Below are 27,219 nucleotides of genomic sequence, written 5' to 3'. Positions count from 1 at the left end.
CGGTACAAATCAAGTATTTGTCTCAGATGCCTTGAATAATCCTCATAAAGGAGAACTCATGACTCACAATGTTTGTTGTTAAAAAACAGTTTTATGATTAAGAATCTATTCTTCATTGAAAAAAAATCATTGAATTATAACTTCCAATCAATGGTCATAGTTTTGTCTCAATTAAATAACAACTCTACAAAATATAAACTCAAGCACTGCGTAGGATCTTACAGAATTCTTAATGAAATTGCTCTTGAGAAAATGTTTCCTGCAGTGGAAATTCACCCTGAAAATTTACCTATCTGGAACCCTCATGGATTGCCGATGAGAGTATAAAATTGTACAGCTGATCTGAAAAACAGTCTGGCGGTTCCTAAGATAGTTAAACACAGATTTACTATACAATCTAGCAATTCCACTCCTAAATATATACCCAAGAAAAATGAAAGATACCCCCCCCCGAAAAAGCTATGTATACAGCATTGTTCACAATAGTTAAATACACCTCCAAAGTCAGAAACAATTCAAATGCCCATCAATTGATGAAGGAACAAAATGCTGTTTAGCCATACAGTGGAATAAGAACTATTTGGGAATAAAAAGACAAAGTACTGATATATGTTATAATATGGATGAATCTTGAAAACATTACAAAAAGTGAAAGAAGCCAGTCATAAAGGACCACATATTGTATGATTCCATTTATATGAAGTGTTCAGTATAGGCAATTCACAGAGACAGAAAGTAGATTAGCAGTCACCTAGGATGACAGGTTGGGGAGAAAATGATGTGTGACTGCTAACGATATGGGGTTTCTTTTTGAGGTGACAAATATGTTCTAAAATGGACTGTGGTGATGGTTGCACATCTGCATGCGTATACTGATTAGGAACATATATTTACTCGTACATCCAATTACTATACAAAGTGAATGCATTCCTAAAGTGAATCAAGTCTGTTTAGCACATTGGCCCAAGATTCTTATTTAGATTTCCATCGTCTTACTAGATTAAACTTGGCAGCCTGACGTTAACTACCATAAAACAATTTCAACGGATAAACATCCATGCCCCTATGAACTTTATAAATCTCTTTTGCATAAAGAATAAAATTCTTATTAAAAGCCCACTATTTTGTATGATATGTGTTAGGTTTACTTCTACAAAATGTCAAGGTCTTAAGCTCTTGTAAAAATTTCAAATTTTAAATATTTTTTTTAAAAAGTACTCTATTGTAAAAATTGTAAGAGGGGATTTGCTGCCCTAACACTTGGATTCATCCTACCTCTCTGACTTAGTAACCTTCCACACTTAGTCGTCTCTTACTCTCTGTGAGCTTTCTCAAATTTTTTTCTATTCGAGATTTACCCATTCACCCATTTTGACAGTCCTTTTTGCAGTCAGAATCCATTCCATGGGCATAAAAGTTGGGCCTAGAGATTTCTTCTTTCCACTTTTTTCTGGGTGAAAATTTTTATTATGATGGTTGTGTCAGTGCCAGGGTGGGAGTGACATTTTCCATTTAATTTTTAGATAGCAGAACCATGAGAAATTGTACACATACAGGATAGTGATAGATCTGAAGGAGAATAAACACCACCTAAAAACAGAATTCAGGGATCAACAAATGTCTTGTAATGGTGGTGTTAAGGCATCTGGATGTAGACACCGATTGTGCTGATTCCCATCTCCCTGGGAAAGAGTGGGTGTGTTTGCAAACGTTTCTGTCATCATTGGATTATGGAAGGCAGGAGACACAGATGAAATTGCTGGAAAGGAAAGGAGACTGTGCACCTTATTTTCAACCATGGTGTTTTCCCTCTACACACCATCTTTAATGCAGATGGCCAAACCCATACTGCCTTGCTTTAGGAGGCCAAACAGACCACGGAAAGCTAAAATAAGCTCCAGGTATGAGGAGGCAGAAACCGAGAGGCAGCAAAGAATCTTGGTTATCAAACAGATACAGAGTAGAGAATAAGGAAGCCAACGGGCAGAAGAAAGACTGGGAGAAAAACTGGGATGAGCCAAAATTCAGAGAGTAGCTGAGTTACAGTAATGATAAGGAACTCGGGTTAGTGTTCAGGGATTCCTGATGGAATGTTCTCTGGCCAAGAAGGAACAACCTTCCAGTTCAGGTCTCTATGAGACCTGGGCATACTACCATTCCTGCTCTTGAAGTTCCATACAATTTCATTTCTTCATTAATCCTTCCAATAAAACCCATTTTGTGAAAAAGCCACACTGAAATTGGACCATCTTTCAAATCATATTAAATGAGACATTCCTTAAGCATACATGATCATTTACTTGTAATTTTTTTTTACCTTGATCACTTCCATATAATACTCAAATTATCTGGAAGACTGGTTAATTGTAAACCCAATCCTATTCTCAAAATAACGGATGTTTTTCTAAGATAAACAGATCCTACTGAAAATTTACCCTCCCTCATTTTATCAAAGGTTTTTTTGTGACCACAAGAAGAGAAGGCAGAAGATGATGTAGGGAATTAAGGGACAGAACGAAATTACCCATTAGATGCAATCTTTTGTAGACATTATGGGGGAAAAAGTGACCCAGATCATTTTTGCTTTTCCACTCTCCATACAATATTGGCAATATCATTTCTTTGCATAAGAAATTTTTACTGGAAAAGACAACTGCCCCTTACAAAGGTAAAAAATAAGAACCTATAGGTTTTGGGTTTCCTATATGTGTGTGGGAGGATTACAAAACATGGAAAAATATTTTTAATTCTTTCTTAAACAGTCTGTAACAACAATGAAGTATACTTGCCCTTTAAAAAAAAAAGTACAATAGTTTTAATGCCATTATACTCTGTGGTGTAAAGAAATTTCAAAACTAGGTCCTGTCTTGTAGCTGTGATGAATTTGTACATTCTTTTAGCACTAGGTATCCAAGGAAGAGAGTCCCAGAGTGTTTTCTGCACCATTGAAAAACTACCAAGCAACAAAAAGTAAAAATAAATCTTCACAGCCCAAGTGCAGAGCTTTGAATTTCCATGATACCTTTAACATGAAGGAATTGAGTAGAAGGCTCTTTGACAGAAATTCCAACAGAATTTGAATTTTGTTAACTTTTTTCCATATCAACTATTAAGTACCTGTATATTAATTTTTGTATTTCAGTAGCATTTATAACTAAATACCATAATATAACTCCTCAGCAAATCTTCTAAGATTTAAGATTATATAATTTATGTAGACTTATACGGGATTGATAACAAAAAAGGAAATTATAATAACTCTTACCTTCCATTTTTGTTTTTAGGCACATTAGAATTTACTTCATTTTTCAGATCTTGGTCTCTATAGGAGAAAAATATATATAATTAACATGTATAATATATATGTACAAATATAAAATATGTATATTATATGGGACATTGGAAATCCAACTTTGAGTTAATTGATCTATACAACTCATTTATAAAACCATTGATTATGCGTGATAGAGAAATAAAGAACTAATGTTTAGTAGTTTTAAGAAATCTGGTATGAAAATAGACAACCAATTTATAGTCCCATTCAGTTAACATTTAATGATTACTAACTTTGTGTCACAAAGTACTAACTATGTATTTTCACATGGATTATTTCATTCAGCTCTCACAAAATCCTGCAGGACAGCATCTGGGGCTCAGGAAGGCTAAGTGAATTTTCCAAGGTCAATTAACTAATTTGTAAAAGAGTCAAGATTTGAGGCCAAGCCACCTGCCCATCTGAAATCACTTCTTGGATATTTAATTAGAGTCTTCATTCCAGCTTTGTAGATCACAGAAACATGAAACCCAAATTTTAGTAAACAATTCACAATGTGGAGAATAAATGGGACAATCAGATTCTTGAATCTTGAGCTACAGTAATGATCTGATATACTTTCATGATATACAATATCCTCTAGTATGTTGTTTATACATTAGTTATTCATATATTTGGTTACAACACTGGTGGTTCTTGATTTTTTTTTCCCCATGAGTTTGGAAAAGCCTTTGTCCTGAACCCAATTGATGAGAAAGCTTTTAGGAGTCAAAACAATGAAGTCATCTCTTTCTCTATTTCCTTGTTAATCAACCTTCCTAATCTTCTTTTTGTAAACTAGACTAATCATACCTAATTTCATCAGGTTGTGGTGAGAATGAATGAGCTAATGTAAATAAGAGTCATGGCACAATGCCCCCAGTCGTGGGTGAACTGAATAAGCCTAAGTAAATAATTACTAGAAGTTCGGTGACACAGCAGTAGGCACCATTGATTCCAATATTTTGACGGACTACCTTTCCACTTTTACTTCCGCTCTAATTTTCTTCACCTTTTTAATTAGCACTAGTTTTCATAAATCTCCCTTCTCATGATTATAAATAGTAGATCTAAATAAGATTATTATACATGGAATCAGAGTATGGATGATCACTCCTGAAATTAATATTGATAAGGATGAAAAATACTATAAAAAGTTCTTGCAGTATAACAAGATGTAATGCTCTTTTTACATAACATCCAAACCACCAATAATTGATCAATCTGTAAATTAGGCAGCATTCCATAGCCACACTTAAAGTTCACATTTAAAATACTAGCTGCATAATTTTGAAAATGTAGAAATTAGTTAGATTATTTTTTCATGCGATTATAGTCAGGAAAACATGCTAAATAATACATGTCAAAAGCACAAGATTTCAGAAGTAGCTCAGAAATGTTGCAATCTTTTGATGCTGCAGTCTGAATGATGTAAAATTCAGAACTTACTCCCTCAACATAACTGCTAGAATCATGTAAGGAAACCTCCCAGATCACATCGTTCAAATTTGGAAATGGAGACAGAAGGCTTTTGTTGACACCCTGATGGTCCTTGGTCCCAGATTATTAAAGCTACCTCTGTGGCCTCAGGGACCACTGTACTATTTTAATAACCTGGCATTAATACTTTACTAAATACTTGGGGGATAGTGAAATAAAATGAAAAAATGAGCCATAATGTTATATAATCCACTCTCTTAGGAGTGCCAACTGGGATGGTTGGCAGTAGTAAATAGTGAGATCACCAGAACTGTGAATCTTGGAGGAATTAGAATGTTGTCCCAGCAAATGATTCTCCTTCCACTACTAACCTAGGATGAACTGAGTGCCATTTTTTAAGGACCCTGGTGGTTTTCACTACAACATGGGAGTAGAGCCTCATTACCATGGCCTTCCATGGCCTTGTACATGGAAGCTTCTCCTAACATACTGAAATAGGAAATTAAGCTTAAATTCTTTTTCTACTTCCCCAGGGGAAATCTTTAACTACCTTACCTAGCTCTGGGAAAAGATATTAAAGGGGCCCCAAGGGGAAGACATTAGACTCTGAACCTTTAAGGCAGTCAGCTCTACCCACATCTAGACACAGTGTGCACCATGACCTTGTAGAAAAAGATCAGTAAAGGCAGTGATGGATATTTCATCTCCATTGGTGTCAGTCACCTGGAACCTGCCTTACCTCACCCCCAAATTACATATATTTCTTTTTTATATACAGCTCTCAACTCTGGCTTTGTTTCCTTGTTTTGGGATGTTGTTACGGGCCAAATTGTGTTCTCCCATCAAATTCGTATGTTGAAGTCCTAATGCTAGTATGGTCAGAAAGCGACCTTCTTTAGAGACAGGGTCTTCACACAGGTCATCAAGTTCAAATGAGGTCATTGGAGTGGGCCTTAATCCAGTTGGACTGGTGTCTTTACAAGAAGAGGAAGTTTGGTTGAAGACACACACAGATGAAAGACAATGTGAAGTTACAGGATAAAGGCAATCCTCAAGAAGCCAAGGAGAAAAACATAGAGTCTTCTTTCTCCATCTTCAGAAGGACCCAGTCCTACAGACATCTTATTCTTGGACTTTCAGCCTCTAGCACTGTGAGAAAATTTCTATTTTAAGCCATTCCGTCTGTGGTATGTGTTATGACAACCCTAGAAAACCAACGGAGATCTGCTTCTGCCCTCACAACACAATTACATTTAGTTTGTTTCTGATCCTGGACATCCTCTCTTTTGCTGGTACTTTCCATTTGTTCCTGGCTGCTGCAGATACTGGATCTTTGTGTATCCTCTCACCCTTGCCTCAGGACCCAAGCCTTTTTGGATCCCAGCTCTCATGAGGGAGAGCAGGAATGAGTTTGGACCTGAGGAAGAATAAGAAGTGAGCAGATCTAATAACTACAAGTAGGTAACTCAAAATTGGAACCTATGCACATCTTCAAAGAAGCATGCTCCCAAAGTGATGTAATTACGAACCATCAAGTAAGCCATATTATTAGTGGTTTCATAGAATTTTTGGTGTTTTTATTAAACAGCATCACATATCAAGTTCGATAGAGTGAATTATAAGATTTTATTCTGAATAATCTATACCAATATTTAAAACAAGATGAAAAGTTTCAGATTATGAAAAGCAAGGAATGTGTATTTGCTGTGGTTGTTCACCCTGACTGATGTCATCAGCTAGATCTGAAGATCCAATGAAAGAAGTTCAGATTGCCCATAAACTGCTCAAGTTGAAGGATATAAAAATAAATTTTCACTCTTTAATTAAGAACATATCTACTGCATCCTGTCTTTTACACTATGGCAGAAAATGAAACACTGTGAGCCAAAGTGTGACAAGAGGATTTTTATAGAAACCCAGACCCAGGCAGCAGGGTGGAGCAAAACTTGATTGTGAACCTTCTCATGGCAGTTGCAGTGGAAGGAAGACCTGTGTACATTTATGAGCAGTTGGAATTAGCTCCAAGGAAAGTTCTCTGTGGATACAATGAGAAATGCTAAAAAGAAATTTTAATTTTTGCAACGAAAAATATTTTTTTAATGTAGATTTGAAAATTTGGGGGAGGGGGAATGAGTCCTCTGTTATGTAGTGTCACAGCACAACTTTTGAATATAAGCCATTTATCCTTGCTATCGTAATATGTTTTCCACTGTCTCATTAAGGACAGTGACACGTCCCTTACAGATCAGATTAAGAAAAAAATAGGTATTACTATGTCTGGTATTACACAACTTCTCCTGAGATAAGCTCTGCCTGAGAGAAAGTTAACAGCTCACTCACCACTGCTCTTCCTCTCTCATGAGGGTGTGGGAGGTATTTATTAAAAGCTGCAATATGTTTCTCTCTCTACAGCTTACTTAAATTGCTTTTGTAGAGTACCAAACATATTTGCAAAATTAAGAGCCTCCATATAAAAAATTTACTATGGCAGTTCTTTTGTGCCAAGAACTAAATCTTAGGCATTAAGCTTTAGTTCAAAGGGAATATTTGGCTCTCTGAAAGGAGTATAGAATACAGTGAAATTACTGGTATAACTCTTCGGTTCTGTTGACACAGCAAAATGGGCTCAATGTATATATAGTTCTTTTCAATGAGAGAGGCTTTAATATTTTATATTTAAGAAATTAACATGTCCATAGAGAAATTGGACAACATAGGTATTTTAAATATAAGATGTAACCAAGAATTTTAGTGACTCTAATTCACCATGGTTGATTGAGATTATGCCATGAGCAAGAGTTAGTCTTTGGCTTAAGCAAGCAGACCAATCACAAGATATCAGATTCCTTCAATCTGATTTCACTTCTGGGGGACTCAGAATGGTAGACCTGGAAAGCAATAAGCTTTAGTAGCTGGATGATCAAAGGTCCTCTATTAGTTTGAGATTTTGACCTTTGATTCACAAAGTATTTGTTAAGCATCTAATTGGGAGCAAGCATTATATTCTGCATTGCAAATAAAGAAGGGAGTAAGACAGACCCAATTCTTGGAGGTGATTAAATAATAATTCCCTCTATGAGACAAAAGCCATGGGACAGGAAGTTCAGAGAGCTTGAGAATTTCTAGAAGAAGCAATTGAGGCAGAGGTGGTGGGTCCAGGGGACCTTCCAGAGCTAAATAAGAGACACCTATTTTGAGACCTAAGGGATAAGTAAAAGTTAGTGCAATACAGATGAAGGATGGGTGGGGTTTGCTGGTGGGGGGAGCATGATGGGAGGTAAGCGTGGGAAAACCTGTGGAGGCAGGATAAGGTAGACTGGAAACCATGTTAAAGAGTATGGTCATTGTCCAATGGTAATGGAAAGCCCCTGGATTTGATCAGAATGACATGATCAGATGTGTGTTTTAGGAAGGTCACTCTATACTGTTGCCAATGGATTGAAGATCAGGAGGCAAAACTGACAGCAGAGGGATCAGTTAGGAGACCGATTTGCAATCTGGTTATGGTAGTATCAGGGAAGATCAAGTGTCTTAGTCCCTGAGATAGAAGCATCCAAAATAGCCTACTGATTACGTGGGGAATGAAGCACTGGAAAGAGTTGAGGTTATCCCTCCCCCCCAGCTTTTTTTCTTGAGCAGCTATATGAGAAATCTGCATCAGGAAGATAGCAAGAACCTCTTCTCTTGTTGGAATACTAAAACTTGGAGGTGTATGTTTTAGTCAATAGGAAGCCCTTAAAATATGGAAGTGCAAATACAAATACAAATACTTCAGAATATTTTTTCACTTCAGATGAAGGATGCCTTTTCTAACTGTAAAGGCCTAAATGGCACTAGCTGCTTTTCAATCTTCATTTGGGAGCAGCAGTTTATAGGCGACAGATAACTGAATGTCTTCCTTTTATGTTGGTTCACGAAAATGTGAAACTGTCCCTGCTAAAAGCCTTGTAGTTTCTCCCTGAATAAATGAAAATTCTGTGCACATCTGCATTTGTTCAAGTTGTTGTGTTCCTAGAAGGAGCTCAGGGATATCTACTTACATTCAGATCGATGACCAAAGTTTATTCTGCCTCTAACTGTGAATTAAATATACAGCTGCTGGAAATGTCAGCAAAATCACATAAAAAGGCCTCTGATTCACTGCTGTTCTACTATTAAATAATCGGTGCTCCTGTCACATTGAATTGGATGTAAAAGTGCCTGTGGCTGTTATTCCTCTGGGAGACCCTTTAAAAGGCCCCTCTCCCCCCTCCCACCCCATCCTCCCCCAGCCCTGCTAAAATCAAGTGGGTACGATAGATACATTATAGTTGCAGGTGGCTGTGCCAATTGAATGAAGTCACTCTTTTCAAATATGCAGCTTTCCTGTTCGTCTGTTCTGCTCTAATTCTTGAACAACCTGGCTGGTCATCATTAAATCTGGTGTCACCCCTAAAGAACAGTGAGACATTGCTTAGGTTCCATTCATGGATTCATGGCTGCCTTCTGAATGCAACATGATGGCCAAGATTTTAAAATTTCCTTTTCTTAGGAATCTCATCCATATAAGGAAAATTCTTTCTATAGAAATTGTTCTAGAAGTTGCTGAAATACGAACTACCTTTTTATAAAATTAGTGTCTTCTAAGAAACAATAGGCAAAGAAACACGAGAAAGTTGCCATTGTCTGTCCACAAAGCACAAGCACATTTGCCAGACGTAGGGAGAGAAGGAAGGGAAAGTGAGATAAAGGGGAAAGTGTGTGTGTGTGTGTGTATGTGCGCGCGTGCGTGCACGCGTGTGTCAGAAACAGTTGTACATTTTGTGGAATCTGAGGGAAGAGTTGGCTACAGTAATCACTGTTAGTGATTCTGCATGTGGTTAGTAAACCTAATCACTTCCAACATGGTGGGGAACCTCCTCATACTGTTACTAATGAAAAGAAAAATCTGTCCCCACCAAAACCACTATGAAGAAATGGTTTTACTTAACAAAGATATTCCCATACAATTCTCAGTAGCAGGGTCAGCAGAAGTCTGCTGTCATTTCAGCTATCAGGAAACCTCTATGAGACTACTTTCTCTCCTCCCTGTCACTTTTGTGATAACTTTCTAGAGTAAATGTTTCTAATTGTAGCCCTTTGGCTGCAGAGTGGGAGGTGGGGACTTAGAAGGGAAGAGACTGTGGGGAATATGAAGGGTGGACAGAAAAAGAGGGTCTGAACTGTTTTGGCCACAGTTTTTGTTCTTCTTCTAGACAGTGACATCAGAAAGGTGTGAGTTTATAGATGTTTAGATCTGGGATGTGTTTTCTTTCTTAATAAGGTCATTTAATGACTTTGAGCTACAGTTTCCTCTTCTATAAAACAGGGTTTGTGAATAAATTTCTCTTGGGTAGTTGTAAGAATTAAATGTATAGAAATTGCCAGTCACACAGGAGGTGCTCGATAAATGCTACTCTCAATAGGGATGGCTCTGCAAACCTCTTTATGCCCGCCTATTCCAAAGACCCCAGCAGCACAGAGATAAAAACATACAAACAGAAATGGCAAAATCATGCATGAATGTAGACAACAAACTAGGAGATAGAAGATCTGAGCCAGTGAGTGTGTATTAAAAGGTCTTCTTTCTCCCAGTGGTCTGCAGCACTTTTCCCTAGATTAACTTGCTTTCTGAGCCTAGAATATTGAGACTATAGTTCTCAGCTCTGTGTTTATCATGATAACATTGTGAACAATTTGAATTTGAATTTCTAATATAATGTACTCTGGGGCATTAGCTAATATTATCTTATTAGCGTATATTATCTTATTGTTTATTAATAAAGGACTTTAGGTGAAAGATGTCACGTAAAGATAGTAAATTGTAAGATATTTGTAGAACTCAAACTGGAAGTTCACAGACAAAATCTGCTGTAATATTTTGTGAGCCCACACAGACTGTTGAGCCTGTGATTTTGAGGACCCTAAATATCCTTTCTGATGCTCTACAGTCATCCTTATGAGCCACCAGTTTGGTTCAATTCCTCAAAATACTTTTTCTCCTGATTTAACACTCCATTTGCTACAGACAGGGAACACTAAGTTGTCTTACTGCAAATAAAAAGTTAAAACTGAGTCAAGAGTGGTTTGATTGTTGATTCCAGAAGAATGCAACATGTTTCCTTGCTGACAGGAGAAACATGAGTCACAATTGTGACTTCACTTGAACACTAAAGAAAGAGAAAAGAAAAACTCTCTTTTTTGGGAGAGAAGGAAACAAAATTCCTAACCAGAATGTTGAGACCTATCAAGATACTTAGGCAAAGTCATTTACCGCTCAGGGTTTCTGAGAGCTGAAGATTTCACTTTAATGAGATTGTCCAAGCCTTCACTGTTTGAAAGAGAAAAAAAAAAAGTTCAGATTAGGGATAGGTTTTTGGTTGGGCTAGATCAATAAAGCAACATTATAAATCCACTCCATCCAGGGGCAACAGACAGATGAAAACATGAAATGACTGCTTTTATCTGATTACCTCTGACGACTTCTGGCCACTGCAGGATTCACTTTGATGAGGTTATCCAGATCCTGGTTTCTTTAAATAGAAAAATAAAAGGCGAGCAGGTTAATGATAAAGTTCTTTTGGCAGGAGCAGTCAGGTTACAAATCTGCTTGAAATAACAATAAAACAAAACATTCTTCCTGACCAAAGCACAAAAATGAATATAGATCTGTTACCTCCGGTTGTTGGTGAGAATTTCAGGATTCACTCTGATGAGCTTATCAAGATCTTGATTTCTTTAAGTAGAAAAAAATTTAAAGAAGTTTGTGTTAGAGAAAATGCATGTTCAAGTTGGCTGGAATTAGAAGAAAAGATTAGCTATCTTATCGTGTAGTATGATACATACTGGTTTGGCATAGAACAGCCTTGAAATAAGTTTTCTAGCTAATCTAGGGGGACAAATTATGCTGGATTAGAAGAGAAGCTGCTCTGAATTTACATACTTCATAGCCAGAGCACATCCACAGGGGCACGTTGGCAGGCATTCACAGCAAACATCTGGTGATTAACAACTTAGCACTCTGCAGTGTTTTAGCATTATGAAGATACATGCTGATTTTCATGTCCTTTTCTTTGTTATTTTTAAGATCCTATTCACCAACTAAAGATATTTTTTTAATAAATTCTAAAATTGGGATTATACTTAGCCTAAGGCTTGGCATGGAGAATCCCAGCAATCCATTAAATTGGTGACTTTTTTTCCTTTACAGTAACTAAAAAACTGAATTAAATGCAGCTGCTCATGGTCAAATGACTTACAGACTCTGAAGACTGTCCACTTCCTACTGTAAGCCCCACCAGTTCCTTTTCTCAGTCATGAACACTATTTCTTCCTACAAAGTTTGCTGCCATTCACTGCCTCAGTATAATACCTTGTTTTAAGTGATGATTTTTCAAAGTGTTCTCTTAAACCCCTTTTTAATATTTATTCCGGGAAATAAGATAGCCTGTTTTGGCAAGAAATTGCAGGACTGAGAACACTGGCTTTTCCGTACCCTCTTGGACAACAAACTGCCTGTTTCCCACCCCCTCAGCAGCCCTTTTTCCTTATAGAAAAATAAGAGACATTTTACCCATCAAAAAGATTGAAACAAAGTTAAGAACTGACGGGAAGGCATTTAGAGCTTCATCACCAAAAAATTCTAAGGAAAGTTCTGCATTTCCCTCCCTCAACCCTAACGTTTCCATAGAATGTGCTTCCCAGCTCCTGGCTTCACTCAGTTTCTTTTCAGATTTTCATGGTAGACAGAAAGCTGCTAATTGAATATTTACTATTTTGAATTATCTCCAATAATAGTATTTGCAATTAAAGATAATCAGTTGGTGTCTACAAATACTATTAAAGGAATGATAACATATGACAGCTATCCAAAATACAGTTTCCTTGCATGAGCTGACTGCGAATCTTATAAAGCTCAACTGTGCCTAAAAGACAATAACCTCTGAAGGGAGGTTATTGTATACCTCTAACTAAAGTAACATTGTATGTTAACTACACTGGAATTAAAATAAAATAAAGTGAGGTTAATTTCATATATTAGAAGAAGAAGTATTCAAAGGTCACAGTCTTTTAACATATAAATTAATCACAATATCTCTTAGTATAACTGCATGTAATATTCATGTACCAGCAAAATTAGAATAAGCTGCACACACAACCATGAGAACTTCCATTTTCACTGTTCTGATGAGCACAGAAAATCTGATTTATCTAACAGCCTGGACAGTGATATTCAAATTACTGTTTCATAAAGCCCATTAAGAAATACATTTTGCATCACAGCCCAATACTCTCTTTTCAGACAGACAGACATACAGAAGCAAACACGAATTTCATTAAATAACACCTTTACTACATAGGAACACTCATATTCTCCCCTCTATTTAATTAATTTAACTGAAAAAAAGCTGATTGCCACTTACTATATTAATTGCAAGACGCTTTAATGGGTTTTGACCTATAGTTTGAGAAATCCTAGCTTAGAAAATATAGAAATAGATGCTATGTTTCATCACTACTTCTAAAAAGACAGCACGGCGTTTTTAACAAAATAAAGATCTTGGTGTCAGTTCTGAATTGCCTTGATTGATAGCATCATGTGGTTTATCTCAATGAACTAAAAATAACAAATGTATAGACCTTATTTTTTTTTAAGGCCCTGGATCCCTGCATACAAAGGAATCTTATATCTAAAGTTTATCCAGGAAATGTAACGTTCTTCCTACTCAAGTGACTGCTTTCATTTGTTTTGCTTCAAGGATGTAGTAAAGAGATATATCCAAATATTTAGCCATTATTACCTCCACGTAGTTGAAGAGTTGTAAAGTTTGCAGGCATTTGCACATTTGTGCCATTGTCATGTATGAAGCCGTATTTCAAGAGACTCTGAAGAGAAGTAAAGGACATCTCTGGGCTATCCCATGGCAAGAGCAACAATCCTAGCTTTATAAGTCTCTATTTCCATAGGTTCTTAATTAACTTTGATTTATTTTAAGATCAAAGTTTGTGTCTGTGATTTCGAGACCAGGAGTTGGTCTGGGAGTGAGAAGAACTCATAGGAGACTATGAGATTTTTGTTCCTGGCCTCACTATTCTCATCTGTTAAAATAAGGAGATCAGACCATTTGTAAGAATCCACCCATCCCTAACATCTACTCCTAGGAATCTATGAATATGAAGCTGACTGCCTGTCATGTTTACTATACTAGCTAGTTAATGTCACCTTTTTTTAAATGCAATGTCCTGACAATGCATTCTATATTCAGCAAGCAGAATATGAGTGTTCCAAAATGTAATATATTAAATTGACAACCTATTATTCTCTTGGAGTAACATCTCTGTGCCCCCAGTACATAATTAGCTTTAATTTTTGATAATTGCCTGCTGTTAATAAGATTGAATATGTCTACTGAATTCTCTTTTTGGCGTCCATGGCCTACAATTATACCTAATGTGCAACTAATGATACCTAGTTGTAAGCTTCAAACCCAGTAGGTGCTCAGTAATTATTCTCTGCCTAGCATATCACAGAACTACTACCAGTCTTCCACCAGTTTTCTCTGAGATCCTGGTCAGATCACTTAGCCTTCGTGAGTCTGCTTCCTCTTCTGGAAATGGAATCAATTTGACTGGAACAGCAGTTTTCAAAACTATTCAAACTAACAGGGCTGGGAGTTCTCTCAGCTTCCTTTCTTCGTCTCTAAAATTTTGCAATTTTATATGTACCAGCTAAACTCAATAAGGGAAATCATGAGAACATTCTTAAGTGACATGTGTATATATGTATATATATTATATATGACATATATAATATATAATCTTATATAATGTGTATATTATCTATATACTCCTTTAGTGTGAAACTGTATTAAAAATCCTCATGTACCCAGAGAAAACATGAGTTTATCATCTTATAGACACCACCTAAAGAAATAACAAATTTAGGCCCATAACTTGGCTGGAAGCATCAAATGATCTAAGGAACAATACGGCTCATAAAATTTCTGCTGACTACCAGAGAACACTCCCTAAAAATGAAGTGCATGGTATTGCTGATGATGAATCTCATAAAATGTTCTAGGTCTTTATAAACACAAACTATTATTAATATATTTTCATCAGTTCCAGAGACAAAGAAGGGAAGTCACTACCACATTATTTTCTCCAGCTATCGCTCTTTCTTGCTAGTAACAAATAGATATTTATTTCCAGGAACATATAAAAACTGTGATGGCTTTTTAAGACCTATATGCAGTTTGTGCACAGAATAACTATAAGCCACTTACATTCTTACTGTACTTAAAGAGGAAAAAAAAGTCAAAACAAACAAACAAATAACATCTTTCTCTTACCCAGCCATGTTTTTGACAGCTTTGGGGCTTACATTGATAAGTTCATCAAGACCTTCTTTCCTGCTAAAACAAAATAAAAGTTCAAATTCAGCTAAAAATCTGCAAATTTTATGACTGACATTTTTTCTTTTGATACATGTGGATTATACAATGGGATCCTAGATAAAAAGTAATGCTTGCCAAGTTTCTACTTTACGAAGATTTTAAAAATCCTCAAAAAACCTACTGAGGTAGATATCACCATCCTCCCCTTACAAATAAGAAATTGAGCTTCATGGAATTTAAGGCTCTTTGGGGGCAAGTAGGAAGAAGTAAGAGATAATGAACCAGGTTTGGAAACATAGCAACTTGACCCCAACCCTCACACTCCTTTCCACTATCATGTTCCCTCTATGCTCACAGTAATTCCTTATATCTGCACCATGTTTTGCACCGTCATCATAGTAATCCTGAGAGAGGTACCTTGGAGTTACTCTGGCATGCTTTATTGACCTTTGACCCCAGATACAACGAGTTTTACCTCCTCAAGAAGACAGAACTACAGTCAATGTCATGCGAAAATATCATGGTCAAATATAAGAATGCTATGTCACCAATTTTCTTGAGTCATTTAAAAACTAATCCTTGGGTTTGTGGAGAAGAGAAAGTCAATATTCTTTGGTTTATCTAGTTTTATGAATGAATGATTTACTAACTATAAATTTACGGTAATGCTATGATTGTGTCAAAGTGGACTTCTTAAGTAGGGATTATAGAGCATTCACTTTAATATTGTAATGAAATAAATTGAAACAATGAAAAAAGAAGAGTCCATCCAGTATCACTACACATCAACAAATCAATCTGTTCTTATTTTTTTCATGTCCCCTTTCAGAATGCCCTTAGCCAAATGATTGATCTTATTTTTTTGGCAGAAATTGGAGACTTGCTCAGGAGTCTTCAATAATCTTGATATATCTACCTTGTGTTTGCTGAGGCAACATGTTTGGATCCTAAAAAAATGATGCCAAGTTGTAACAGCTGGTAAAATAATTCAAAATCAATAATTATCTATACATTCTTTTCAACTTTAATATTACATTAAGAGAAATTATTGCTAACTTAAAACTTCATCAGGGGTGTCTCGGTGGCTCAGTTGGTTAAGCGTCTGCCTTCGGCTTAGATCTTGATCCCACAGTCCTGGCATTGAATCCTGCATTGGGCTCCTTGCTAAGTGGGGAGTCTGCTTCTCCCACTGCCTGCCGCTCCCCCTGCTTGTGCTCAATCTCTCTCTCTGACAAATAAACAAAATCTTAAAAAAAAAAAACAAAACACACCTTCTTCATTACTTGAATTCCCTTTAGCCCTACGTAAAAGCGGGTGGCTATGAATTCATATCTTATACCATTATGTATATATGAAAATTTAATTTAGTTTTATTCTTGTTTCTTTCAAGACAACCCCAAATTTAAATTGCTCTTAAGCTTCTTATTTTCCATATCATATTTTGCATTTAGGATATTTTGGGAGGTTGTAACGAACAAGAGAAAAATACAAAATTGTTTATCATTTACATGTACTCCTTGCTTCCCTCTCTAAAAAATAACAAAAACAGGGGTGCCTGGGTGGCTCAGTGGGTTAAGCCTCTGCCTTCAGCTCAGGTCATGATCTCAGTGTTCTGGGATCGAGCCCCATATCGGGCTCCTGCTGCCCCCGCCTGCCTCTCTGTCTACTTGTGATCTCTCTGCCAAATAAATAAATAAAATATTTTTAAAAAATAACAAAAACGAGCAAACAAGCAAACAAAACAACAAAACTTGGGACTTCTAAAAAATAGTTATTTCCCAATTCCGAAGTGTGCAGGTAATATATATGATGCGAATGTATAACACTGAGGCTACTCTAGGATAATAATTAAATCACTTCAGAATTGCACTTCATGCAAGGCTAAATCAGAACAAGAAGAGTTTTGGATTACATAAATTACTTTTATTCTAAGCACCCAAACAGGCAATCATACCTTTAAAGAGACTTTCCTATTATCACAATAGGCTTTCATACCAACGCTAACCCCAAAGGCCTAAACAAGTTGCCTAATTGGATATGCATTATTATTGGACACTATGTCATACATCCTGAAGAGTAAAAAGGCCAGAAAGGTTTGTATCACTTAAGGAATCTTTAGAATTAACTTGTAAGCAATTTTATCATGCACATATCCTTTCATGTAAATTATTATGTTGAACTATTATGCTGAAATAGAATGATGTTGAAATCCCAAGCATGGAACACAAACCCATACTGATAAGAGATATTTTAAGAAATTCTTTATCCTCCATTGAAGCCCACAGTCTGGGAGGCCTGAGCAAGGACATGAACACTAGGTTTATGACACAAAGCTGTTGATTCTGGGTCCCATCACTGGTTGCCTCAATGGTAGAACAGTAAGTTACATTTTTTTAAATTAATTTATTTATTTTCAGCATAGCAGTATTCATTATTTTTTCACCACACCCAGTGCTCCATGCAATCCATGCCCTCTATTATACCCACCACCTGGTAACCCAACCTCCCACCCCCCCGCCACTTCAATCCCCTCAGATTGTTTTTCAGAGTCCATAGTCTCTCATGATTCACCTCCCTTTCCAATTTCCCCCAACTCCCTTCTCCTCTCTAACTCCCCTTGTCCTCCAAGCTATTGGTATGCTCCACAAATAAGTGAAACCATATGATAATTGACTCTCTCTGCTTGACTTATTTCACTGAGCATAATCTCTTCAAGTCACATTTTTTTAAGGTTAAATAGAAAAAAAAATAGAGGAATTCCATGAACCTCACCTTTGGTTAATTCTGTTTGTTTCAGGAGACACTCTGATAAGGCTGTCAAGACTTTGGCCCCTTTAAAATGTGGAAGAAATGATTAGGTCAGTGGTCGATTTCCATCATGTGGTTGCAAATATTAAAACCAAGAAAAATTTTTTGTTATAAAAATATTTTGTTATATAATAGTTATGAATACAGAGATCATCTCAAAGGATTGGAGATTTCCAGTGCTATGAATATATATATATATATATATATATATATATATATATATATATTTGGACCTAATTATTGCTGCATAGAAATAATAAACAATAACCAATGGCTTTAAAAAATTCATGATGTGCCAGGCAGTGGTCAAGTGATTTATATGATATATATATAAGTGAATCCTCACATTTATTCTTGTTTCTTTCAAGACAACCTCAAATTTAAATTGCTCTTAAGCTTTTTGTTTTCCAAATCATATTTTGCATTTAGGGTATTTTGGGAGGTTGTAATAAACAAGATATCACATCAATCATTCAATATAGGAAGTATTATGACCCTATTTTCTCAAAGGGAAAAACTGAGACACAGAAGATTAAGTGAAAACAAAGTAATCTAACTCAAGAGCGCTTGGCTCTGTCCATGATACCACCCATCGTACTGGCACTGAGTAATTGTGTTAGCATTGAAGTGACTACACAGCACCTGGTCCAGTTTCCTTACTGTGAGGACAAGGAAACTGAAACAAGGGAAGTGGCCAGTCTCATTTTGCACAGTTAGTGGGGGCAGAGCCAAGACCTAGACCCACAGCTATGGTCTACCATCTCCCATCCCACTTCTGTGCCAGCCTCTGTGTAAGAAGAATAAACAAATCAAAGAACACAAGTGTCTTGTCCATTCTTAGAAATCAACTGTTCATCTAAGTAATCAAAGATTGTCTCCATTTTATTAAGAATTAGTTGGCCAAAATTTCAGATATGATGTCATGAAGGTCAGCATGACTTTTCTTGAACTATTAATTGAGTTCAGTGTCAGTCTGCTACAATCATTAATATAGTTATGTTTTTAAGCATTAATATGAGTGAAACAAAAAAATCAGAGGCATATTAAATCTTACCCTTGCATACTTTTCCTTGTTCTTGGAACCACCTTGATGGGGTTATCAAGATTTTTGGAACTTAAAAACAAAAAGCAAAAATGGTAAGTAAAAATGGAACTAAATCAGTTAAGTATTTATTTAGAAGATATATGTGCTCAAGATTAATTTTACTATTAGGTTTTGAGAAAAATCAATACCAGTCTTTGTTCTTAATTTGAAAGATACAAATTTTGATGTCCATACAAATCATCAATATATGGCTCAATTCCTATTTACCCTCAAAATGAAACCATAACATTCAGGCAGTATTGAGTTTTTAAAAAATCAATCAGCAACTATGTATTGATTTGCCAAAAACTTTCACCTGCCCCCCACAAGTATTCCATCTAACACTGTAGCTGTTACTATACTAGATTTTGTTAATCATTTCCATTTACAGTGCTTTCTTGCTTTAAAGGGATTTTATATCCATCATTTTGCTTGATCCTTACAACAACCAAGTGATAGAGGTAGACCAGATAGTTATAAATGATCCTCATTTTATAAATGAAGAAGCCTCAGCTCAGGGTGTTCAAGGGACTTGCTCAAAGGCATCCCACTGGGAAGTAATGGATTTCAGACTTTTTGATTCCAACCCAAAGATTTTTTTCCACACAGCTTCTCTGATGAGCGGCACAAATTGATGCAGGCGGGGATGGAAGAAAGATAGTATGTAATCTTCACCCTGTGTTACTGCTGTTTACTTCAGGAGTCACTTTGATGAGATTGTCAAGGCTCTGGCCCCTTTAAAACATTGAAGGAAAATGATGAGGTTAATGAGAGATTAACACCAAATGAATAAAGCCATTTATTAAAACTCAGAAACAGGATAAACACTGAGATCATGCCAAAGAATGGAAAATTGTTAAAAGTAACTATGTAGAAGAACGTAGGGATTTGTACATCTCTAAGACTCAATGAGACAATATTTTAATCTTAGAGGCTTTAGGCCAGTCACAAACACTGTACTTGGACTCTGTCTCGAATATGATTCATTTAATGCTATGCTCTTAACCTTCGCTAGGTGCACTGAACATTTTGTAATAGTCTATATATGCATCTCATGGAACATTCCAGAAAGTACACCCTCTTACTATCAACCTCCAACATGCTGTGGTAATTTAAAATCAACTTTGGAGAATCTATATTTTGTAAAATTGACATTCATTATCAGGTTTTCTATTCATAACACTGGATTAAGAGTAATATACCAATTTGTTGAGGTCCATGTTATTCAACCTGGTATCTGCATGTGGTGCTTACAACTATGTGTGCAAACTACAAATTTTGACTAGTTCTGTTGGCAACAAATAGTAGGAAGATTAAAATCTATAGAGCTCTGAAATATAAGCTATGTTTACTATAATAAAAACTCCATGTAGTCAGTATTTTGTTGTTATCTTTTAATATTTCTGTTTATGATCTTAATAGAAGTTTACTTTTCTTATTGTTTCTATGTGTTTTCCTTATACATAGCACAAGCAAATGCCCCTCCGATCTACAGAGGATGCCACATGGGTAAAGAACTTCCACAGAAGGTAATCCCTGTTTTTCCATGCCCTATGGTCCTGCTAAGATTGTATCACAAAGTCTCTGAGGTTGCATCTATACAACATTAAAGATAGGGATATTTGAATGCAATCAGATGTTGACCCAAGTTTTGACTTGTATTCAGATATCCAAGACTGTATATACCCAGGCTAAAAGCAGCAAGAGAAAAAAATGCAGACATTTTCTATGCAAAATGAAACAATTAATCCAACAGAAGCAACTATTCTGTCCCAGACTACCCCTTGTTGATGTTTTTTACCTCTTGTTAATTTTTGCCTACATGAAGTACATGAGATTTGAATGCCAGAGTCTGAGAAAAAAAATTCCCAGAATTCTATTTCCAGATTTGAATACTTAAGAAAAAGTAATAACACACAATAAGCATTGTAACCCCTCCCTTGTAATGTTTGTGTTGATTCTGGCGTTTGCTTTGATTATATTGTCAAGAACTGATCTCTTTACACATATTAAATAAAGCACATATAAGTGGAAGATTATTTAAATCTCAAAGTAAATAAAATCAATAAAGCAGAGTGTGCTGATTAATGTAGTCATTTAAAATAATATTTTGAGCTAAACTGTGAATCAATGCCTCATAATGCATATATCTTTATATTCGATCATTCTTTCAAACCACAAATAGTTATGGAAACCTATGAATAATATGAACTTAGGCTTAGCCTTCATGAGGCTTCGATTCTAACTTGGTTAGAGGCAGGAAGCATACAATCAAAGATACAAACAAATGTCACAATTCCAGATAACAATATATACTCTGAAGAAAAGAAAGAGTGTCTGGTGCCTGTGGTGCTGGGATTGGAGGAAGGGGTGGTGACAATTATAGTCAATGGTCAGAAATGACAAGTTGGGCGTAAAGTAGTCCCAAAGTGCAAAAAGCATATAAAGAACTCATAAAGCAGGAATGAAATCAGGAATAGAAAAAAAGATTAATTTGGCCATACTGTATGGAACAAATACGCAACCATTACTGAGGGTTAGAATTGTATTCTACCTGAAATGGAAAAGCCCTGTAATTTTTTAATAAGAGAGGGAGCGTGATTTAGTTTTGTTTTAAAAGATCGACAGGACTTAATTACCTGTAGTGAAAGAAAAAGACAAGCAGTGTCCCTGAAAGTTCTCACAAGGTGCATGCACACACACACACACACACACACACGCACACTGCATACTCTGAAACACATGGACATGGATGCACACACATAAAGCACATAGACACCCATGTACATATAAACTCATATACACACAAAAGCATAGAGATATATGTGTATCCATGTACATGCAAGCATGTGAGCACTTTCATGCAACCACATACAGGACATTTGAGAAGACATGCACACGCCCATATGAATGTGCACTGACACACACAAAGGCACGCCTATACATATACACACACTCACGCAAACACAAGTACACACACGCAAAACATTTATTTTCATGTATACACAGGGGCACACATAGACCCCAATGTATGAAAAACAATGAGATGATTTAAACTACTCATAAATAAAAATGAAGAATACAAGGATTTTTCTTGGAGAATCAAAGTAATTTAAATATTTGAACAGTATCTAAATCATTAACAGAACATAATTCATCTAAATCTTCATTGTTGCTAACAATTACTTATAGTTATTCTGTGCTAGGCATGACAGTGTGATGATCTCTATTTTGTGGATGAGTCAACTGAAGCATGAGGACACAGCTAGCAAGTGACCAAGCCAAAATGTGAACCCAGAATTTAGATGGTAACTGCTCCAGTTACCATCCCAGACCACCTAGGTAGCCAAGGAAATCAATGCTTTCTTCTCAGTCTATGGGGGCATATAAGAGTGTCTAACTTGCTGGATTGCTGGGCCTTCGACCATGTCATGCTGCTAGAACAGGACAGCCTGGCAGTGTGTACGCCAGCTTGTCAGCTAGCTGGGCCCCTGCTCTCCTGAATGGGCCTGCAGACACAAGCGACACATTTTAGAATCAACTAATAATATCATGTATGGAGTTAACTGAATGGAAAGAAGTTCAAAGGAAACCACATGGAATTATTTGGTGTACTGTTTTCAGCAACGTACCAACAAGCTCAGTTTTAAATATATTCCATCTGCTTTTTAAAAAATAAAAAGCAGGAGGACATAAGCTTTCCAGATTTACTTGACAGTTCATGGGTAGCGGAACTCTTTTAATGAAGTACACTCTGTTAAGTTCTTCATCTTTAAATATATACCATGTAGGCATACATATGCTACACACAAATATACTAGACATGCACACACCATTCACACATGAACACATCCACATATACCCACACACACTACTTACACATCCACATACATACTCATATATATTTATACTGTTATACATCCATATCCACAGTATATATATACACACATATATATACATTTTGATGGTAATTTCATATGTTAACTTGACTGGGCTACGGAGTGTCTACATTTGGTCAAACATTATTCTGGGTATGTCTGGGAGGGTGTTTGGGGTGAGATTAACATTTAAATGTATAGAGTAAAGCAGATGGTCCTCCCGAACATAGTGGGCCACAACCAATCAGTTGAGGATAGGATAGAGCAAAAAGACTAAGTCAGAAGGGAGTTTGCCTGACTGACTGCTTGATTTAAGACATCTCCATCTTAAACTATATCTCCCAATCCTTAGGCATTTGGATTTGAATAGAAACTTTATTACTGGCTCTCCTAGATGTCCAGCTTGCCAACTACAAATCTTGGGACTTCTCAGTTTCTATAAGATCATGAGCCAATTCCTTAGAATAAATCTCTTTTTCTCCCTATGTATATACAGATCCTATTGTTTCTGTTTCTCTGGAAAACCCTGATCAGAACATGTATATACTCTTATACCCAAACCCTTATACATACACACTATTTATATATACAGAAATACATTTGTAAAAACACACACTACTTACACACACACACACACACACACACAAGAAATCATTTAACTCAGTAGAGAAACTGAAATTCCCATTTAATTTCTCAAAGTCTACCTGATAGTAAACGTCACTCAAAAAATAAAAATGCAAAAGATCACTTCTAAGCATCATTTGTATAAAGCTGCTTAATATGATATGTTTTGGGGGAAAGAGAACTTGGTTTGAATTTCAATTTACTCTCCTGAATACAAACACTCAGGGTTCCAATGTGCTTATGAATGCCAAAGGGAAGGGAGAAAGCTTTAAATGTCTTACCTCTTGATATTTTTATTTGCTTCAGGATTCACTTTAATAAATCCATCAAGGTCTTGTTTCCTTTGAATAAAGAAATGAGTTTTAATGAATGCTATTAATTAAAACATGAATCAAGTGAATGATGATTGGAGAAGTAATGTAAGTCAAAGTTCTGTACTGGATTCAGGCAGAATATAAATTTCTACTCAAGATATCAGATATAATCGCCTATTCCATTTTTAAATAATAAGAACAATGTCAATAAAAGTAATAATGATAATAATATTTTTTTAAATAAGAATATATGTTTTCATATAAAGTCAACAATTTCCCTAACCCACGCTTTTTAAAAATATAATCAAGTATGACAAATTACAAAGAGCAAGAAAAAAACACCTTGCATAGTAAGAAAATTGACTCATTTTTGGGAAGACACATGTCACCCTCATTAAAATGCACTGAATAATATCAAAAGGAGATCATCTGACCCTAGAAAAAAGAATACTGTAGGGGTTGGCAGAAGTCTTGTGACTTCTTGCTGCTATCGTGTTGACAGAGCCGTGAAGAGGAGAAAAAATGGTGGAATTTCTTTCCTCCCAGAGGGTATACCTGCCCAGCCTTTCTCTTGGGCTGCCTTCTGAGACCATCATCCTTAGAGAAGCCGACTTATAAGAGTTTTAGTCAAGCCTCGCTTTTGGCTATCTTTGCTAATTTAGAGATCCGCCTTGAAAATGTAATCAAGACCATGCATTCTTTAGATACAAAGAAACTCATTTCAGTAACTCATGCGTAAAACAAATCCAAGTCTAAAATCTAGGACAAAAGGCAACTTACTATCAAACGCTAGGACAGTTCCTCAAAAAAAAAATAAGCGATTTTATTAGAAACAAGAAGGGAAAGTCATGTGGCCCACTATTATTGTCTATCTCCATGTTAATAAAATATGGTTATGAAGTTAAAATGCTGAATCATTTTATCTTATTGATTGTTACCTACAGAGATCAGACTTAAAGACACTAATAATTCTTTTTTTTTTTTTTGACACTAATAATTCTTAACCCAGTGGCATTTTCACTTCCTTTGGGCTTTGCTTAGATAAGATCATCAAGGTCTTTACCTCTTAAAAAAAAGTTTAGTTCACTTTCTAAGTATTCTCACAGTATTATATCTAAATATAGATATTCTATATTATTGATTAATTGAAAGCTTTTGGAGAAAATCATTATATGGGAATTATATTAATTTTATTATAAAAATTGCCTATCAATAACATAATTAAATTAATCTCTGGTAATTATATCAGCCAAAGGTAAATTTAGATAGAATTCATTGTAGAGCCTCCAAAGTGAAAATCAGGGTGGTAGGGATCAGACACAGAAGACAGAAAGGAAACTCAAAGATGTGACCCTCTCAATGTCACTAAAAAGATCACACATTGAAATCTGGGAGAATACAACCAAGATCCAGAAACATCAAAACAGTTCTCACCCTCTCCTAGTTTTATCTGTCCTGGCATTCACTTTGATAATCGTTTCGAGATCTTGGCTTCTTTGGAAAAAAACAGAAACAAAACCACGAAAACCTTGTGTTACTTAGGTTACATTCAGTTGTCTCTGAAATCTGTATAAACAAGAATGTCCTGGAAAGGATATCATACGTTTCCAGGCCAAATGGCCAGAAAAACTTGGAGCTGTTAATTTCCCCAGCAGTACTTGGTTTAAATCAGTTGAGAACTTCCCAGTGCACCTCTCAGTTTGCAATCTTGTCCTTTATATTTCTTTATTAAATATGGGACTTGGGTCATGTTTACATTGTTTAAGAAAATACAGAATAAGAGATTATGGAGCAGATTTCCTACACTCTCTTCAATGTAACTCAAACATGTGGTCCTATAGAAACAGCATACATCATACTCCTTCGCTTACTCTCTGACAGGCCTATAGAGTGCATCAGTTCTTCTGTGGTCGAGGAAAGCATTACACTCCCATTTCTAACAAGGTGTGAAAAACTAACTAGCAAAAAGAGAGCCCCAGCAAGGTAGGGCCTTACCCTTCTTCATTTTTGTCCATCCTTTGATTAACTTTAATAAGACTTCCAAGGCCTTGGTTTCTTCATAACATGGGAGCAAGGAGAGCAAGAAGAGCAAGGGAGCAAGAAGAGCCACAAAAGAGAGGAAAGACAGTAATTCAATCTCTTATGGCAACAGCAGATTTCTCACCCCAGGAGTAAGATGTTAGCAGAACCTAAAGCCTCAGTTTAATACAAATAAAGCCTCAATGTTTAATACAAATGACGCTTCTCTGTGCAAAATGCTGAATAAATGCCAACTATTCTAATGATAAAGTCTCCGTCATTACTCAGTTACGATTCAATCATTTTAATGGAATAATTTTTAATAAACATTCCTGCTATTTAGAACTGAGTTGTTGTATTGACAGCTTATACTATGTTATAATCTTCAGGTTACTTTTATTACCAGGCATCATAGCACCCGAGCTCAGTATCAGTATAAGGAGAACTGGATTCAAATCCTTGTTCTAATTTTAACATGGTTTGTGACCATGTTCTTTCACATCATGCACATTTTCCCCACTATAAGGGGATTAGACTATGCTATCTTAGGGTCCTTAATTACTCTAATATTTTATCCTTCATATCCTCAGAAGACCTAATAGTCATTGAGACTGACCTGTAGATTGAGGCCAAATTATTGCAAACTCTTTATTTTTTTTAATTTTTAAAGTAAATTTAATGGTTTTATTTTAAACACTACTTATTTATTTGAGGGGGAGTGAGAGAGTGTGCCCAAGCACAAGTTGGGGGAGGGGCAGAGTGAAAAGGGGAGAATCTCAAGCAGACTCCTTGCTGACCATGGGATCCAATGTGGGGCTCCATCTAATGAACCTGAGATTATGACATGAACTGAAACCAAGAGTCCCACAGTCAACCAATTGAGACAACCAGGTGCCCTAGTAAATTTAATGTTTTTAATTGAAATAGAGTTGAGGGGCACGTGGGTGGCTCAGCTGGTTAAGCATCTGCCTTTGGCTCAGGTCATGATCCCAGGGTTCTGGAATGAGCCCCACATTGGACTCCCCACTCAGCAGCGAGTCTGTCTTTCCCTCTCCTTCTGCCTGCCACTCCCCTTTCTTGTGTTCTCTCTCTCTGTCAAATAAATAAAATCTTTGAAATAGAGTTGACACACAATAGTCACATTAGTTGCAAGTATACAACATAGTGTTTCAACAACTCTATATGTGATACAGTGTTCACTACAAGCGTAGCTACTGTCTATCATCATATAATACTATTGTAATTTTAATTCCATTGACTATATTTCCTACAGTGTATCTTTTATTCTCCTGACTTACTCATTCCATAATTAGAAGCCTATTTT

The 27,219-nt window shown here is 36.1% G+C and overlaps 1 protein-coding gene across 7 annotated transcripts in view; it reads right to left on the bottom strand.

Annotated features, from left to right (window-relative positions):
- The window catches only part of SCEL (sciellin), a 324,048-nt gene that overhangs the window by 13,615 nt on the left and 283,214 nt on the right, over positions 1 to 27,219 (bottom strand). For 4 of the 7 annotated variants that reach the window (XM_059377692.1, XM_059377693.1, XM_059377691.1 and 1 more), the window contains 11 exons: positions 25,872 to 25,931; positions 25,311 to 25,370; positions 23,844 to 23,903; positions 19,736 to 19,795; positions 19,031 to 19,090; positions 17,941 to 18,000; positions 15,124 to 15,186; positions 11,448 to 11,507; positions 11,245 to 11,304; positions 11,046 to 11,102; positions 3,266 to 3,322 (listed from right to left, as the gene is read on the bottom strand). In XM_059377692.1, the coding sequence (XP_059233675.1) occupies positions 3,266 to 3,322; positions 11,046 to 11,102; positions 11,245 to 11,304; positions 11,448 to 11,507; positions 15,124 to 15,186; positions 17,941 to 18,000; positions 19,031 to 19,090; positions 19,736 to 19,795; positions 23,844 to 23,903; positions 25,311 to 25,370; positions 25,872 to 25,931 (657 nt within the window). The remainder of the gene's footprint in view (positions 1 to 3,265; positions 3,323 to 11,045; positions 11,103 to 11,244; positions 11,305 to 11,447; positions 11,508 to 15,123; positions 15,187 to 17,940; positions 18,001 to 19,030; positions 19,091 to 19,735; positions 19,796 to 23,843; positions 23,904 to 25,310; positions 25,371 to 25,871; positions 25,932 to 27,219) is intronic. The other 3 variants (XM_059377694.1, XM_059377695.1, XM_059377697.1) reach the window with 3 other exon arrangements.

Source organism: Mustela nigripes, chromosome 15, assembly GCF_022355385.1.
Source record: "Mustela nigripes isolate SB6536 chromosome 15, MUSNIG.SB6536, whole genome shotgun sequence".
Classification (NCBI taxonomy): domain Eukaryota; kingdom Metazoa; phylum Chordata; class Mammalia; order Carnivora; family Mustelidae; genus Mustela; species Mustela nigripes.
Note: the sequence above shows the minus strand (reverse complement) of the source record. Positions and strands in the feature narration are given on the sequence as shown.